This window comes from Adiantum capillus-veneris, chromosome 8 (assembly GCF_014529385.1).
Source record: "Adiantum capillus-veneris isolate H3 chromosome 8, ASM1452938v2, whole genome shotgun sequence".
NCBI lineage: Eukaryota > Viridiplantae > Streptophyta > Polypodiopsida > Polypodiales > Pteridaceae > Adiantum > Adiantum capillus-veneris.
In genome coordinates this window covers 114,002,261-114,019,036 of record NC_140938.1, presented here as the reverse complement: position 1 = coordinate 114,019,036, position 16,776 = coordinate 114,002,261, and the positions used below count along the sequence as shown (strand labels likewise).

The 16,776-nt window shown below is 39.8% G+C and overlaps 1 protein-coding gene across 1 annotated transcript; it reads right to left on the bottom strand.

The window, feature by feature from the left end:
* Positions 1 to 8,442: 8,442 nt before the first annotated feature.
* LOC147452802 (uncharacterized) lies at positions 8,443 to 9,511 on the bottom strand. The gene has a single exon (XM_086519025.1). It carries the CDS (start codon positions 9,367 to 9,369, stop codon positions 8,443 to 8,445), a length of 927 nt encoding a protein of 308 aa, XP_086375151.1. The 5' UTR covers positions 9,370 to 9,511.
* Positions 9,512 to 16,776: the final 7,265 nt, after the last annotated feature.

The window sequence follows — 16,776 nt, the reverse complement described above, 5'->3', positions numbered from 1 at the left end:
GTAACCATCGTAATGTCCATCGAGTGGATTTCGAGAGGAAGAAGAGGCAGCCATATTAAGAGAGGATGGTAAATAATGTTCACACAATTATTACTTGCTGTGTTCAAAAGAAGCAAAGGGTAAAGCACTTGCTTTAGCTGAAGGTTCATACAAATAATACTTCACACAGTCACAAGCATCTTAGGATAAGTAAGAGAGAGGAATGTTTTTGAACTGACTTTTGAAGGAGCAAGCCTACTTATATACTGCAAGCTCCCTTGCCTTTCTCAACAGTTGACTATATCTTAAAGTTAACCTACTATCACATCTATCAAATGGATTTGACACATATAGACACATGCAATAGGTGACATCAAATTCAAAGGGATTAATGAACTAGTGGACAAGTGTGTGTTGGTGGTCTAGCGTTCCCACCACACTCATGTGTTGAACACCATAGAAATAACGAATGAACGAGCCTAATTTTTTCCCTTGAGAAACTCAGCAAAAAGAAATTTGCATGCTCGAGAAAATGATTTTTCTTAAGCACTTGGTGGGAAAAAGATTTTCAAAAACTAGTACTCGTCGTAAATTGTGTGTCATCTTAATAGTGTGCCGGTTTCAATTTCGAAAACGTAGCTCGAGGGCACGATAGTATTTGGGAAAAAGGAAAAACGTTGCCCTAGAATAAACAAAAAATAGTGTTGAAATTTTGTAAAGTAGCCTAATTTTTTGAAATTCCTCTCTAGTGTTCGGGGAAAATGTGTGTCGTCTTAATATCGTGCCGTTTCCAATTTTAAAACTACCGATTGAGATCATGAAAGAAGGAGAAGTGCCGTCCCAAAATATACAAAAATAGTGTTAAAATCTTTATAAAATAGTCTAATTTTTTGAAGTTCTTCTTGAAATATTTTCGTACCATAGCCTGGACATTGTCGAGCAATATTTGGGGAAAATATGCCTCGGGTTAACACCATACCATTTTGAATGTCAAAAATGCCGAAAAATTCTAAACACTAGGCTAATTTTTTGATGGGTTTTTACACTATTTTTCTCTCTTTGGGGTTGAGAGCATTTTCAAAATTAAAAACGGTGTGGTATTAGGTCAAGACACATTTCTCCTAACAAAAATTTTCGAGAGGAAATTTTGAAAAGTTAGGTACTATTTTTTGCGTTTTTACATTATTTTTCTCTCTTTTGAGGTTGACAAGATTTTTGAAATCAAACACGGCATGGTATTCAGTTGAGACACATTTTTCGTGACAATGCCTACAGCGAAACACTATCTCTCTTTTGAGATTCACAACATTTTCGAAATCAAAAACGGCATGCAGTATTCGGGAAAAACCATTTTCCCAAACATGCAAAATACCCTTTCCTTATTTTTGCAAAAAGAAAAATTTAGAAAATTAGCTTTATTTTTTAGGTTTTTACACTATTTTTCTCTATTTTCGGGCGGAATTTCTCCTTTTCCCCTTGCGCCCAACGCTTTAGCAAGTCAAAAACAAGAGCGGAAAGAAATTCCAGGAATGGTCCCCGTTAACGCTACACTTAAAGAGGCGGTGGGGCGATCGGCAGCAGGCGACGAGGACTATTGGCTGGTTCCCCCGGCGCCGGGTCGAATGCAGAAACACCCCCGTGCTTTCTTTTCTACTATGTACGCCATCTAATAATTTTCTCATTTTCAGCTAAGGACCAACCTGCAGATTTGCAGAATCCCGAATGCTTTCGCCAAGAAGCCAGATAGGCCTATATAGGCGTTGAAAAAAGTGAAAATATTTACTTTAGCAATAGCAAACCTTAAAAAACCTGTTTTCGTATTCTGTGAGGCAAATTCTGGTCTTTTAAACACTGCATAATTCAGTAGCACAACGATAAAAAAACATTTTATCAGGCAGAGCCTGGAAAGGCACAAGGATAAGAACATCTTTTCAATAAAATAGAAATAATGTTATTTTTATATAAGGCTAACTAAGCCAAGGCATAAAAAATAATGCGTTAGTTAGCCAAGGCTGAGCTGGCGGGGAGCTCTCTCGCTTGACGTGCGCGCTCCCTCCCTCTGGCAGACGACAAGTGGAAAAGCCTGCAGTCACGTCCACAAACGCCTAGACTACATTTATGGAAGCGATGGACCGCCTGGACAGCGTGCAGAAGACGGCGTGGACAACGTGCAGAAGACGACACAGTGAGGGGACTTGTTTACATTGTGCGCGTCTGCAGCCCAAAGCCCAGTACTTTCTCCTTTTCCCACGCGATGCCGTGCGAAATTCTGCTTGCAGGGGTCTACTCACTCTTCTTGACTGCATTGATTGCAACATTGGACTGCTTGCACAGCTTGCAGAAGACTTTTAGGCTCGCGAGTTCACCTGCAGGGACACCTACTGTCGCACGCCTATAAGCACCACGTCAAAGACGTGCAGGGTAGCCCCATCGACTGCAGTCACCGAGTACCATCGCTTCGCCGAGTACCAATAAGCCTTTAAGGCTCTGCAAAGTACAACCTCCACGTGGACGCCATAGGTTGTAGGACGCCCAAGCGATCCCAACACTAAGGCTTTAGCAGGCCAAAAAGATTCATTTAATATTTTGTAACTAAAATCACATTTAAGGTAAGTCTCAATCATCACTTAAAACATTGAAAGTGTGCCTAACTCAACTTTTAATTTCTAAATGGTTCTTTCTTTTTAACAGCTCATGGGCTTGGCTAGAAAAATACATTTTTTCTAGCCGAAGAAAATAAGGGCAAACTTGAAATTCTATTGGTTTTTAGGTCAAAATTTGAAGCTTTTGCCGGTATTTACATTGAAAATTGTGTAAATTTACCGGTGTTCTTCAAGGCAAGCTCAAAATCTAACTAGGATTTTTGTGATTTTAACCGGTTAAAATACATTGTACCCGTTTCTTTTTAACACTGCTCATGAGTCGTTTTCATTTTATTTTTTGTCTAGAACGCCAACGTGACTGTTCAACTTGTTTAATTTGAAATTCAACAAATAATCTCGTAGAAGTAAAAGCACGCAAGTATTCTCTTTGTTCCTCGCAAACATGTTGGTGTATAGAATTCTATATGGCTTGTCAAATTCACTTAAGCATCCCATCATCAAACTACTTTCAATAGATTTACTGGCAGGCCATAGTAAAAGACCATGGACTCTTAAATGAAGCTAGAGTGGAGTAAAGGCACACATATATGAATGATTTTGAAAAGTAAACCAGTACTAGGAAAGTAAACAAGGACATCTAGGGAGTAAACTTGAAGCACATTTGTAAAATTGTGATGCTGTTTGTCCGCATCACTATACCGCGCGGGCATATTCAAGTGGGATCAAGGGTGGAAGCAAAAATGGTGAGGTGCGTGCATTATAGAACGTGTGATTGGACGGCCTGAATTTACAAGATCGTGCGACTCGAATTTATAAAATTGGGCACCCCGACTATTGGCCCTAATTTACTAGCCGGCTCACATTTACATATGTGGCATTGAAATGCCACATACTTCAATAAACTCATGCGGACGTGGTGGTTAGAGCACATGCATCGCATGGGGTAGGTTGTGAGTTCGAGGCTCAAGGTGCAAACCCGAAGTTACCAAATCGCCCAAATTTACTAGCCGGCTCAAATTTACTTTTTGCCCCAAATTTACAATAATGCATCTAATGGCCCGAATGAACCTCACCGTCGATCCCATTCGAATTCGCCCATGCCAAATAATGTGGAGGGTTGCACACATGTCTCTATGGTTAGCACACCATGCTACCATGAGTGAAATGACAAGTCACATGTATAAATCCTTGGTCACAAATTGACTTATCAATGTTGTTGACTTTTTGGAGACCATTCACATATCTTGAGATTTGCCTGTTTCAATTTGCATTGACGATCCCACCGCTCGAGATTCATTTAAGACCCTATGACACATAGTGTCATAGGTTTTATATAAACTCATAGGACACATGGATCCTTCGTATATATTTTTGGCTTTCTAAAAAACAAGCCTTAGTAAAAAAACAAGTGATAAAATCACGAGGCCTACCCATGAGAAACGAGGTGTGACACCTTATAAAGGTGGAACTTACGAACAAAAAAAATAGAGAAAAACATAGGCTAGATGGAGCTACAACTTGAGAGAGAAAGAGTGAGAGAGACCGAGTCCATTAGCTTCTCTTGATAACGATAATGTGCAAATTTTACAATCAAAGTTCTCCAAGTCATGAACTTCACTCCGAAAAGCCAACCAAGACATTTTCCTAGTAGGTTTACTTATCGTTAAGAATCAAAACAAGATCCTTGACCTAAGAATTACACGTGAACACACTCTCTCTCTCTCTCTCTCTCTCTCTCTCTGTCTCTCTCTCTCTCGCGCGCACACACACAAACATGCATGCACGCAAACAACACACATGATGGTTAATTGTTACAAAGCACCCATTGAAGATTTTTAATGTTTGGCAATACTATTGAAAATACCATCAAATCAAATTGCACCGCTCAAGAACCAAACGACATGTGCCTTGTAAAGATCAATATCAAGAAATGCTTTAACTCCCAAAACATCACACTTTTACACAAGTAGGTAGAAATTAAGCTCTATAACCAATTAGGAGTTTCCAGACCTGCTCTCTGTTGCGTTCTTCAAAGCTCTTGAGAATGCTCCTCCTCATCAAGCATAAACCTTGCATCACTCTTATAAGAAGTGGTGCTTGGTCACCTTGCTAGTTGCTAGTAGCAAAAAAAATTGTGCGAACTTCTGCATTGTAGTAACAGCTTGTATGGGAGAGAAATGATTTGAGCACCTATGAGAAGAGGGCAAGGAGGTGCATGCAAAAAGTACTCTGCATCTTAGATGTGCAGGCCGGGAGGCCGGCAAGGTGGTGGGCGCCCTTGAGCTTGAACCTATCCTGTGTTGTTTAAACCTGGGCTTGAGCGGCTCTAACAGAGCTAACGGCCATTTGAGAGCCCATCATCATGGCCATGAGAGAAGTGTTGCTGCATACATATGCCTTGGCGATGATGAAGAGAGCCTCCTTTGATGGTTTGTAGAGGGTGCAAGGTTCACATGTAAAACAGAAGCTCATACAAAACACTACATACAGAAGCTCATAATACAAACATAGTAAAAAGACAACTTAGTATGTTGATGATTGAATAAGGTAAATTACTTCCACCATAGGTTTCATGGCTTCTTTGTTGTCTTCGCTAGCAAAGTCGAGTTCGGAATCGAATAGCTATGGATCAAGAATGTTGAAGGTTCTGTCAAGGTATGCATCTTTTAGCCACATTGGCAAGCTGACTCCGATGTGCTGAAAAGGGAATCTGTTGGCCTCCCTTTGGTCAGCATCTCCAACAGGACAATGCCAAAGCTGTAAACATCCCCCTTGGTATCAACCCTAGTTGATTGGCCATACTCTGAGGCATCCCAAGTAGAACACATGCGAAAAATTCAGTAATCTTAGACAATGGGATACACCACCCGAACAGTAAACTTTGCAAACAAGTTTGATGCAAACTGCAGTGTAGAAGTAGCTAGAGGTGGAGAGAGAATTAAAGTGAGAGATTTGGTCGGATTGCAGAGAAAAAATGGCCAATAGCCACTTGTGTGTGTGTGTGTGTGTGTGTGTGTGTGTGTGTGTGTGTGCATATCTGCGTGTGTGTGTGTGTGTGTGTGTGTGTGTGGCATGAGATCAAAAAGAGGCACCCACACTGTGTGTTCGTATGCCACCACCACAATGAACCTAAAAAAAGCAGCTTGATGACCAAAACAGAACTAAGAAGTGGCAGTGAGATATACAGATGAAGAGAGAGCTGGTGGTTCTACGCTGCATGTTGCAGGTAGGGTGCGAGGTGGTTGCTCAGTCAGAGGGGATCACGGTAGGGAAAAGGTCGACAGGGTTAGCATAGCGATGATCAGCAGCCACCTTTTCTGAGTTATCCTGATAATAGTGTTGGTTAATTTTGTACCATCTACCATGAATTGAATATACACAAAAAGGAAGCAAGGAGAAACAAATGCAGGTTTATGAAAACCAACAAGCGAACGTGTAGTCAACTCACAGAACATTAACATTGGTGAAGCCTTGGTGGATTCCTCAACGCAGCCATGCACATCAACAATCACAGTATCCTTATTCTCGCTGCTGACGGAAATTCGTAATGAGCGTAATCGTCAATAGACTTCAACGGAGCTATGCCTAAAGGAAGTATGAATTTGGCATCTAATTGATACATTATTCAGCAGCATATTTGATTGACGCCTAAAGTTTGTTCGTTTACTAAAGAGTACAAACATAGAATCACATAACATGAACGGCTCCACAATTTTTTTTTTGACAAATCTGTTGCAAGTGCGACCATTGTTGATCAATTCAACGACATCTAGCACTTGTTTGAACACATAAATCGATACAAAACACCAGTACATAAGTAGTAATCTAGAAACAAACCAGTCATCCTTTCCACTTCGAAGTCGGCTAATTTAAAGTAAAGTCGCCATTTATTCGCATTCTTGCACATGATACGAATGGAGTGTCTAAAGTAAGACTTGCAACTCTATGGAAGAAGATGCGGCATTTACTACATGGTACTACGAGGAGCGACAGACAACAGTGGAAAATCATACCCATGGGGCCGCCGGTGAGGCAGAATTATATGAGCACCCAAAGGGACAAACACATTCATGATTCGAACGCAACACATCACATAGTCCAGCTGTGCAGACATAAGAACACCGAAAAGAAGGTATCGAACCCTACCTATCGTTCCCTTGACCTTGGAGATCCTGATGCAAGAGCTTTGCAATCCCAAAGTCAAAAACCCTTGCTTACCTTGTCCCGGTAGAGACAGAGAGCTCGCCGCTTGCAGAGTTTCGTGTGTGTGTGTGTGTGTGTGTGTGTGTGTGTGTGTGTGTGTGTGTGTGTGAGAGAGAGAGAGAGAGAGAGAGAGAGAGAGAGGGGCTGCACAGCCTCCCATGCCTCTTCCCTGGCTCCAGCTCGATTGGCCTTGAGCAACCTGAAAAGAAACGGCAGTTAGCACAACGAACATACTAACAAGTAAATCACAAAAAAAAAACTATTGATGCAAGAAGGAAAAACATATCGATGACCTTCATAATTTTATTGGTCTCTCATGTCATTTTGTAGCATGTTCACTTGCCGTCGTATGCTTTGCAAGGCGTGGTTTCTAAATAAAGCTGCTCTGACACGCAAAGCTCTCTCTCTTGATTCTCAGTCGTGATGCTCACCGCACAGAGGCTCGCCATCATTTGGATGAGGGTCAACCTGCTCATTCGGTTCGACCTCCCCTCGTATTGTGCTAAAAAATTATCCTACCATGGCTTCCTTTGCAGCCTAATATGTGTTCCATCTATGGCACCCGCCACTTGTGGAAGCCCTGTAATAGCTTCAAATCCATCCGTTATGCTTTTCAGCCTATCACCCTCAGGAATGCAAATATGAAAGCGTTGCAACATGCTACGTTGGCTTAAAATGCGACATATAATCATGGTGTATTTCCGTATAGTGGACTCCCCGATAGGGTAAAGACAAGTCATTGATCTGGAAGAATGACCATGTGCTAGTCTCCACAATACCGTACACGCTAGTGCTAGATCACCAGCTATGGGAGCACAGATAAATAAATCACCAATGCAAGGCAATAAAGGCCCCACTATGGCTAAGAGTGCATTGAAAGACTCATAAGACATGCAATATACAAATAAGTACTTGTGCCGGTTATTTAGATTGGCTTCTGACCATAGTTGGCAGTGAATTGAGGTCCAAAAAACCTCCTGCCTTGGAAACACCCACCATTGACGAGCCTAGTAGCGCCATGCATCAGGCTCTAATATACTCATGAAAACTCTCCACATCATGAAGTACATGAAGTACAACATGGACTTCAAGTGTATCTTGTGCTTCTCGTATGGCAGAGGACGGCATCGCCAAAGTTGTTGATCTTGTATGCAGATAGCCCCGGGGCAGTCACTTATCAAAAGACCCCTATATCACGTGCGTTCAAGAGGTAATTAATAATACCCCAATATACATACTATACTTACACTGTGAGCCTATTTAAAAAACCCCCACCCCCCTCTGTATGTATACATTTTTATACATTTTGATCTTCTAATAATCCTCTCCGGTTAACTCACGTGATATCATACACATTCTAAAAAGTGACCGCCCCGGGCATATAGCGAAGGATTGTAGTAGCCAAAATATATGCAAAGTTTCCATCCTACACTGACAAGACTACCCATATAATTTCATGTCAAGTATTCAAGTAAGTTTGAAACGAATTGAGGTTAGTAGTGTTACCTTATGCGATCATAAATCCAGCTACTTCGTTGCAGCCTGCTAAAAAAGCCAGCTACTTCGATGCAGCCTGCAAAGCAGAAAGCATACACTCATGAGCTTAATGATAATTAAAAAGGATTGTAGCTTTCCTATAGAATATTGCATTTACTTACTAATCCCAGACTTTGGCTAAAATCTTGGCAAGCTCCAATTGAGTGGAGAGGTAAATTTGTTGACATTTTGTGTCTTCCTCCTCGCGGATTCGAAGTAGACGCTCCTCTAGTGCATGCCTTGATGCCTCTAGCTCTCTCAATGTTGCATTGTGTTTATCTTCCACATCGCGAAGTGTATCGCATAGCTTGTTCATGCCTTCACCCATTGTTCGATTCACAACTCCTAAGAGTGACCGCTTTGACTGCTTTGCCTTGCTACCACTAACTCCCTCTAACTCTGAGAAGTCCATGGAGCTTATAGGATTTTGTGATGTACTGGCACTCACTCCAGAATTTGTCCCCACTTCTTGTTCAAGCTCATTCAAGATTTCTTCATTTTCCTTTGCAGGCCCATCGCTGTCCAAACCCCCAACCAAGCCAGTACATCTCGGTGTCTTGCACCACATGACATCCAGGATGTCAAAGAACGACCACGTGCTTGGACTTGCGCCAGTGGCAGACGATTTCAACTTCTCCTTTCTGTACATATTCTTGAGGGTATCAATTCGATTTTTTGTATTCTCAGTGTTGTATGTGGTATCCATCTCAGCATTTAGATTCAAAACCATAGCCTCCCAGTCCTTGAACCGGAAGTTGCCCTTGTTGATGTGATTCCATTGTTCGTCGTAAATCCTTATAAGAGCACGGGTAGTGTCATCATCCCATGTGACTGACATTTGCCTTGGCCGCTTAGTTGCCTTTTGAGACACATTGCCACTTGGTTGCTCTTGGCTAGTGCTCTTAATTGGTGGTTCAATATGAGTACCACTAGGTTGCTCTATCCCAGTTGTCATGTCCACATCTTGTGTTTCAATCATGACCTTAACAACCTTAGTAGGATGTGAAGGAGGAGGAGCTATGGATCCTCCATCGGGCATAAAGTCCATGGTACGGGGGGGGGGGGGCAAATGTGTTCATGCGTTTAATCTCTTGAGACAAAGGGACAAACTCCTCACAGTCATCATCAGATGGAGAGCACGTGTTGCCCGAAATGGGCCATGGGGGCGGCGTGGGCAATGTCCCATCCATAGGAACAGGTCTGACAACTGTTCCTCCGATGGGAAGATCCTGATACCGAGTCTAGGAATGAGTAATTTTCGACCACAAATTATGGAAAGAAGTGATATGCAAGACAGCTGACTATGGACGGATGCGTAGATTGAATGCATCAAATTATCATGTACCTTAGGCAATTCTTGTTGAGGCACTCGCACAACACGAGAAGCGATTGGGTTGGCCTTTGGTCGAACAAGAGGACGCTGGCCTGCCTGAGCATTCATTACGGGCAACATCTGTAGCATGTTCAATTACATTAAGCATTGACAACCTAATTAGTAGAGCGCACACTAGCTAGCATTCTTAATTTTTATTAAATAATGTAAAATAGGACTACGGTTGCGTAGCATTGTTGTTTTCGTTGTCATTTACTAAACAACGATGAATGCTGACATGCTTGGTGAATGTGCAAAGCACTCAGTACAAACTACAACGCATGAGAGGATTTAGCGAAGTATTTCTACTTAATTGACGACTCCAAAACTTGCATGCTTGCATTAACGTAACATAGTACTACAGCAATGGGGTATACTCTCTTAATTGCGGGCAAAGAATATGAATAGTAAAACACCCATCATACTAGTACCATTGTCATTAATAATTTGGTGATGCAACTACTTGTCCCGCCAATGGAAGTTTCAAGCCAACTAAAAAGTACCCTGAATTATTTGGTATCGATCATTCTCATTATATATCAAGGCCTTTTGGCTTCCAACTTCATTGTAGTATTATGAAAACCCTGAATTCTACAAAACACTCAGCATGTATATCACTTACATCACCTCAATTTCTTCAATATTAAGGGCTACAGCAATGGACGTACAATTATAAATAAAGCATAGGAAGGGTCAATTTATATAGCCACAATGGACGCACAGTAGCTCGCATTTTTATATTTGTATCAATTAATGTGAAATAGTATACAGCAATGGACGTACAATAAAAAATTAAGCATAGGAATACCTTGAGTGAAAGCTTCCAAACTTGTTCTGGTGGAGGTACTGCAGCTAGTATTTTCGACAATATTTGGCTGTAGGCCGCTTGGCGCAAAGCTGCAGAATATGTGCAATGAGCATGGCATGTGCCGTTGCAGTCATCAGAACGAGTGACTGTAGGGTAGCTTATCTTATCAACTTGGTTGTTGCTGCCTTCTTGTATCGGTAATGCAGTGCAGCACTGCAGGTGTCGCTATGCCTGGGCTCACCAAACGAGTTTGATGCGCAGTGCCGTGCTGGGCTCCCTTAGCCTGGGGTGGTTGTACTAGCTCAACGGTGGGTGCTGTAGGCTCCCATGTTAATGGGCAGTGCTTTGCAGCGAGTCTAGGGGACTCTTAATATACAGGCGCGATGGCACAGTGGAGATACGTAGGCTTACGTATGCAAAGCATGCTAATATTAGACGTTCACAGCTTGCAAACCGTTTCAAATGGCTAGGGGAGAGGGTTGGCGTTCCTGTTCCTGCGGTGGAACCACGTTCAGGAGGCGGTACACTAACTTCCAATTTCGTGGTAGGCCAATGGGGAATCTTCAGCAACCCAGTTAGAATTTCCCTTACTCATGACACTTACCCACGTGCGAGAGAGAGAGAGAGAGAGAGAGAGAGAGAGAGAGAGAGAGAGACATGGGGAGTAGTGTTTGAGAAAAATCATTTTCCCAAACATACATAATTCTTTTTGCTCGAATTCATCATGAGGAAACTTTATTTTTTAGATTTTGACACTATTTTTTTCTATTTTGAGAAGGAATTTCTCCTTTTCCTCTTCGATGTGTCCATCCAGCTCCACCGGTCTTAAAGATTTATATATAGATATGGAAACCTCTACACATGCACAGGACCAAAAATAGGGAAGTGAATTGTATAGTCTTTGCCTTTGGGTAGCCTTTCGGTAGGCTAAAATTAGAGGCCACCATACCCACCACTCATTTTTTGAGTCAAGAATCTTGAAAGAAAATCTTCTACAAATCTCGATAAGACATCATTATCTTGTGTGTAGGAGGAGTCTTGGTAATGAAGATATTCTATTTCTTTCATCCAATAAAAAAATTGTGCAAATTTTTTTTTTAGCTGTCTTTTTTTCATTAGCAAAAAGGGAAGGCGTCACTATGGCCTCACACTTTGGGTAGGCCAAAAAGAGTTAGGCTCCAATGCTTGGAAGTCCAAAAAACACTTGGAGTGTTGAAAAGAAACCTTGTGATGGTCACATTTGAAGATGTCATATAGGAAAGTACTAATATGTGACCCGCGCGTTGTTGCGGCTAGAAAATGCATGTCTTCTATTCTTACAATTAAAAAGGTGAAAAATTATATAGATTCCATTATTCTACATATATACACTCTCTTGAATTTTAAAAAAAAAAGATTCACAACATCTCTCTATGGATTCTCAAATAAAAATATACATGCAAGAGGCAACAAATATTCCTTTAATACTAAGCTTGGCAGGTTCTCACACATTACATAGGATTTTCTAGCCCTTATTCAATGGATCTAGGTTCTTTATAGCTATTGAAGAGAACACACACACACACACACACACAAAGATCCTCTTCCTTCCTTCTCTTTGTTTAATTGGATAGTTCTCTGGGTTGGTGGTAGCTGCTTAATTCTCTCTCCCTCCCCAATGTCCAAAAAAACTTATTTTGAAGGTTTTCTTACCTTCTAATTTAAAATTTAGAGGTAACGTTTCAAAATTTGTAGGTGCCATTACACTTTTTTCTCGAGCTTTTCTCCCAATTCATGAAGTCTCCAACTTTTATGGTGTTTGTCATACAATAGAAGTCGCTTCTTGTTAGGAAGCATGCTACACACACACACACACACACACACAAAGAGAGAGAGAGAGAGACTATAATCGTCTAAGAAAAAAGAGAGCTACAGAGGGCCTGCTATCTCCATGATGACTGAGAATTTAACCTTTAATTAGCTCAAAGGAGATGCTGCACATTTTTGGTCAAGATGGAAGATGATCATACCTATGTGTACCACGTCTGAGAGATGCAACTGGCCATGGAAGTGAAGAATATGTGTAGTGTCATTGCCACCCCATGAGCCCATCTTGTGAGGAGTACCATCACCACTTGGTTGCACTCACATCGAGCTGGTATGCCAAAGATGGATAGTTCCAAGCCTTTAGAAGAGGTGAAAAGAAGCATAGCTTATGTTTGCTCATTGGATGACTTATACATTAGACTTGACATTCTCGAGTCCATGGATTGGCCCCTAGATGTAGAAAGAGATGAAGAATGGTTTATGGACATCAAAGCATGTTGTTGGGCCGCTAGGCTTCAATGGATCATCTCCATACACATTCCACGTTCATGCAAACCAACTTCAAGAAAGCATTAATGTGTTAGACATCCTGTAAGGTCTAGATGAGGGATAATCTCCCTCTCCTTCTTCACCATCATCATTAGTTGTTGGATCAATGACACCTTCAACAGATAATGCATAAGGCACTGAAACACCTTCCTCTCCCTACTAAAAATCTAAAAAGGGCTAGATTTAGTGCAATCCCACCTAGAAATGTATTTGAGTGTACGCTTACCGTAATCATATGTAGGTTTTTCCAAGTTTTTTGGGGAAAATATTGTGTATTTAAGTGCTAAAAAGAAACATAGGTTTAATGCGATCCATCCTGCAAAATAAAACCTTCAAATATAGTAAATTTGACTCTAAAATTTCTTATATGTAGGTTTTTCAAGTTTTTGAGAGAAAGTATTGTGTATCTTAGTGCTAAAAAAAAACCTACATTCAGTGTAATCTAACCTACAAATATAGTAAATTGCCTCTAAATATTCTCATACGTTGGTTTTCCAAGTTTTTGGGAGAAAGTATTGTGTATCACAATGCTATAAAAACAACCTACATTCAGTTTAATCTAGCCTACAAATATAGTAAATTGCCTCTAAATATTCTCATACGTAGGTTTTCCAAGTTTTTGGGAGAAAGTATTGTGTATCACAATGCTATAAAAACAACCTACATTCAGTCTAATCTAGCCTACAAATTTTGAGATTTACCTCTAAATAATAGATTTGAAGCTAAGAAATCCTACAAAGTTTAGAAAAACTTAGTGATAAAACCATCAAATACAATAAATTTGCCTCCAAAAATTCTCATAGGTAGTTTTTCCAAAATTTTGAAAAAAGCATTGTGTACCTGAGTACTCAAAGAAAATCTAAGTTTAATGTAATTATAGTAAATTGCCTCCTTGGAAAGTGACCCCAAAGAGCAAGAACCCCTAAGAATGGGGGTGCTAAGGGCCACATAAGTGCATTCCAAGAGGCTACATTTAAATATGGTGTACATGTTGACCAAAACATTTTTCAAAACAAAAGTTTTTTTTTAAAGAGCCCTTGAATAGCCATTTTAGTTTGCTCATGTCAAATACTTGCATGATGCCATATGCCTTTGAGATATAAGGATACACCATTGTATCCGTACACAAGCCCTCACCTTGCCTCATGTGAAAACTACTTAGAGCTTCCTTGCCCTCACCATTCTTCTTCCAGACATATGTGGCATCCTAAACTACAGACATTGATACATGGAGAAAAACACTCTAGATCCAAGTGCTTGAAAAAAAAACCTAGATTAAGTGTAATCCTACCTACAACCTTTAAATTCTATATTTTTAGTTGAGAAAACACACCAAGCTCAAAGAAATTAGTAGGGATGAATTACATATCAAAGGGGAGGCATACAATCATCATCATACATGCAATCTCAAAAATTCAAATATAAAAACTTTCAAATATAGTAAATTTGTCTTTACAATTCTATCATATGTAGGTGTTTTAAATTTCAATTTTTTGTGGAATTCTCTAAGAGCCCTTGATCGCAACCTCCAAATTTAGTAAGAACCTCCAAATTCAAAGGCAAATCCCCAGATTTCATACACAAATTTCAGGAAAATCATGTAAAGACCTTCAAATATAATTTTCTCACATCTAAGTTTTTCAAGTTTCTGAAACAAAGCAATATGTATCTGAGTACTCGAAAAAAGGCTAGGTCTAGTGTAATCCCACCTACAACTTTTAAATTATAGATTTGAAGGTGAGGAAACCCATGAAGTTTATCGAAGCTTAGTGTAAAAACACTCAAATATACAAAATCTCAAGACTCATCTATAGATTTTCTAAGATTTTGGGAAAAAGCACTATGTATCGAAGTGCTTAAAAAAACTTAGGTTTGGTGTAATTCCACCTACATATCAGAGATTTATCTCTAAATTCTAATTCCAAGGTGAGAATGCTTAACAAAGGTTTAGTGCAATCCAACCCATGAATTTTAAGATTTACCTTTTAAGCTCCATTATATATGTATAGATTTACTTTAAAATTATTTCGATCAAGAAAAAAATTAACACTCTTTGAGACCCCTCTCTCTCTCTCTCTCTCTCTCTCTCTCTCTCTCTCACACACACACACACACACACACACTTACATACACCCTTCCATTTTGAGGCTATTTGAGATCATAGTTAGTGTATTAATTGGGATTTCGTGTATTAATCGAAAATTCATAGTTAGATTCCAAGTTCACCTTGAAGTAAATCGGCAAAATTTTGCTAGTGTGCATATGAACAATTTCTTAAATTCTAAAATTTTATGGCCATTTGCTTTCCAAAAGCAAAGTAGAGCCACCCTTCAATTAAGGAAAAGTAAAGTTAGAAAAGTTGAGTCAACCATTTTTCTTATACTTTGGAAGGTAAAAATTGAAGGCCTGAAAAGTTTCACAAGTTCCAAGATTCCAATGGGACATTTTGTAAGGTTTCTTTTGAATTGAAGCAGTGAGTGACACTTGGAGGGTCTCTCCTTCTTTGAAAATTTTAAGCTGCATTATATATAGTATAGACCAAGATTCCAAACTTTAGAGAAATGGAACATTTTGTAAGGTTTCCTTTTAATTGAAACAATGAGTGACATTTGGAGGGTCTCTCCTTCCTTGAAAATTTTAAGGTGCATTATATATAGTATAGAAGTATAGATTGGAAAATCTCTCTCCCTATTTGGGATGCCAATGTTAGGGTTGGTTTTTGAAAGACATTTTACCGATTTCAAGACATTTTTCTTGTTTTATATGGGAAAAAAATGTTAGCTACTTTTTTAAAAATACATGATAATATTAAGAAAATAACAATGTCTTGGAAATTTGAAAGACAAAGGTGACCCTGGTGAGTAGGAGTTCCCATGAGCAGTGTGTGTATGTGTGTGTGTGTGTGTGAATAATGTAGATAACAACCCCCTGATTTGCATGCATGCACTCAAAGCGAGACCGGCCTAAATCAATGCACGGACATGCAAATATTCTCCTTTTTCTCGACCACTGTAAAAAATAAAAACCTACACAAATTTCTGAAAGGTATAAATATTGTTCTTGAAAAAAGCCTCTTGATAAAACAAAGCCACATATATCATTAAAAATCAAAATTTTTTAAATAACAAAATCTCCACAAAAATTATCTTTACTTGCCTAGGTGGAGTGAACTCAACTTAAACATTTATTCTATGTACAATTGAAAATCTTTTGTTTTTACACTGTACATGTACATTGTGAAAGGCTTTTCATTTCCTTGTGCATGTCAAATCTTACCATTCACTTTTGCATTTTACATTAGATGTTTGCTCTAAATTTTTGTGAAGTGAACCAATGCATGACACGTGGAGGCCAGGCCTTCTTCTTGCTTGAAATTTTTAAACTGCATTATATATAGTACTAGTATGTGTCCCGCGCGTTGCCACGGCTACATGTGCGTCAATTGAAGCAACCATTGTTCTTCTTCCCTTCACAGTGAGGTCAAATGTAGACAAATATTTGCCTATGATTATCATGTGAGATTTTATAGCTCTTTAATACACTTGTGCAACAACCACCACTATAAGTACTTTCTAGATGACAATGTATGACAACACACAAGGTCTAAGTGCCACCCTCCACATTCACATCAAAATCTATCTTTTGGATCAACAATATGTCTACCTTTTCAAGTGTAAGATCGAACAACCAATGAAGTGTAGCTACTCTCCACATTCTTGTGGATTGATCAAGGACAAATCTTCTTCTAGTTGGTCATGCCAAGCTCCAACATACTTCTCCTAATCATGGAAAGTGTGTCCCTCCCCCCTACCTGCACACCCCCCCCCCCCCCCCCCCCCCCCCCCCCAATTGTCTCTATCTATGTGTGTATGTGTGTGTTGAGTTCAAGAATTCTCAAGTCAATTTGAGGTCTCTTGGGA

What these genes read in the sequence shown, in the direction of transcription:
- LOC147452802 (XM_086519025.1), bottom strand. Translation starts at nt 9,369, where the DNA reads ATGGACTTTATGCCCGATGGAGGATCCATAGCTCCTCCTCCTTCACAT.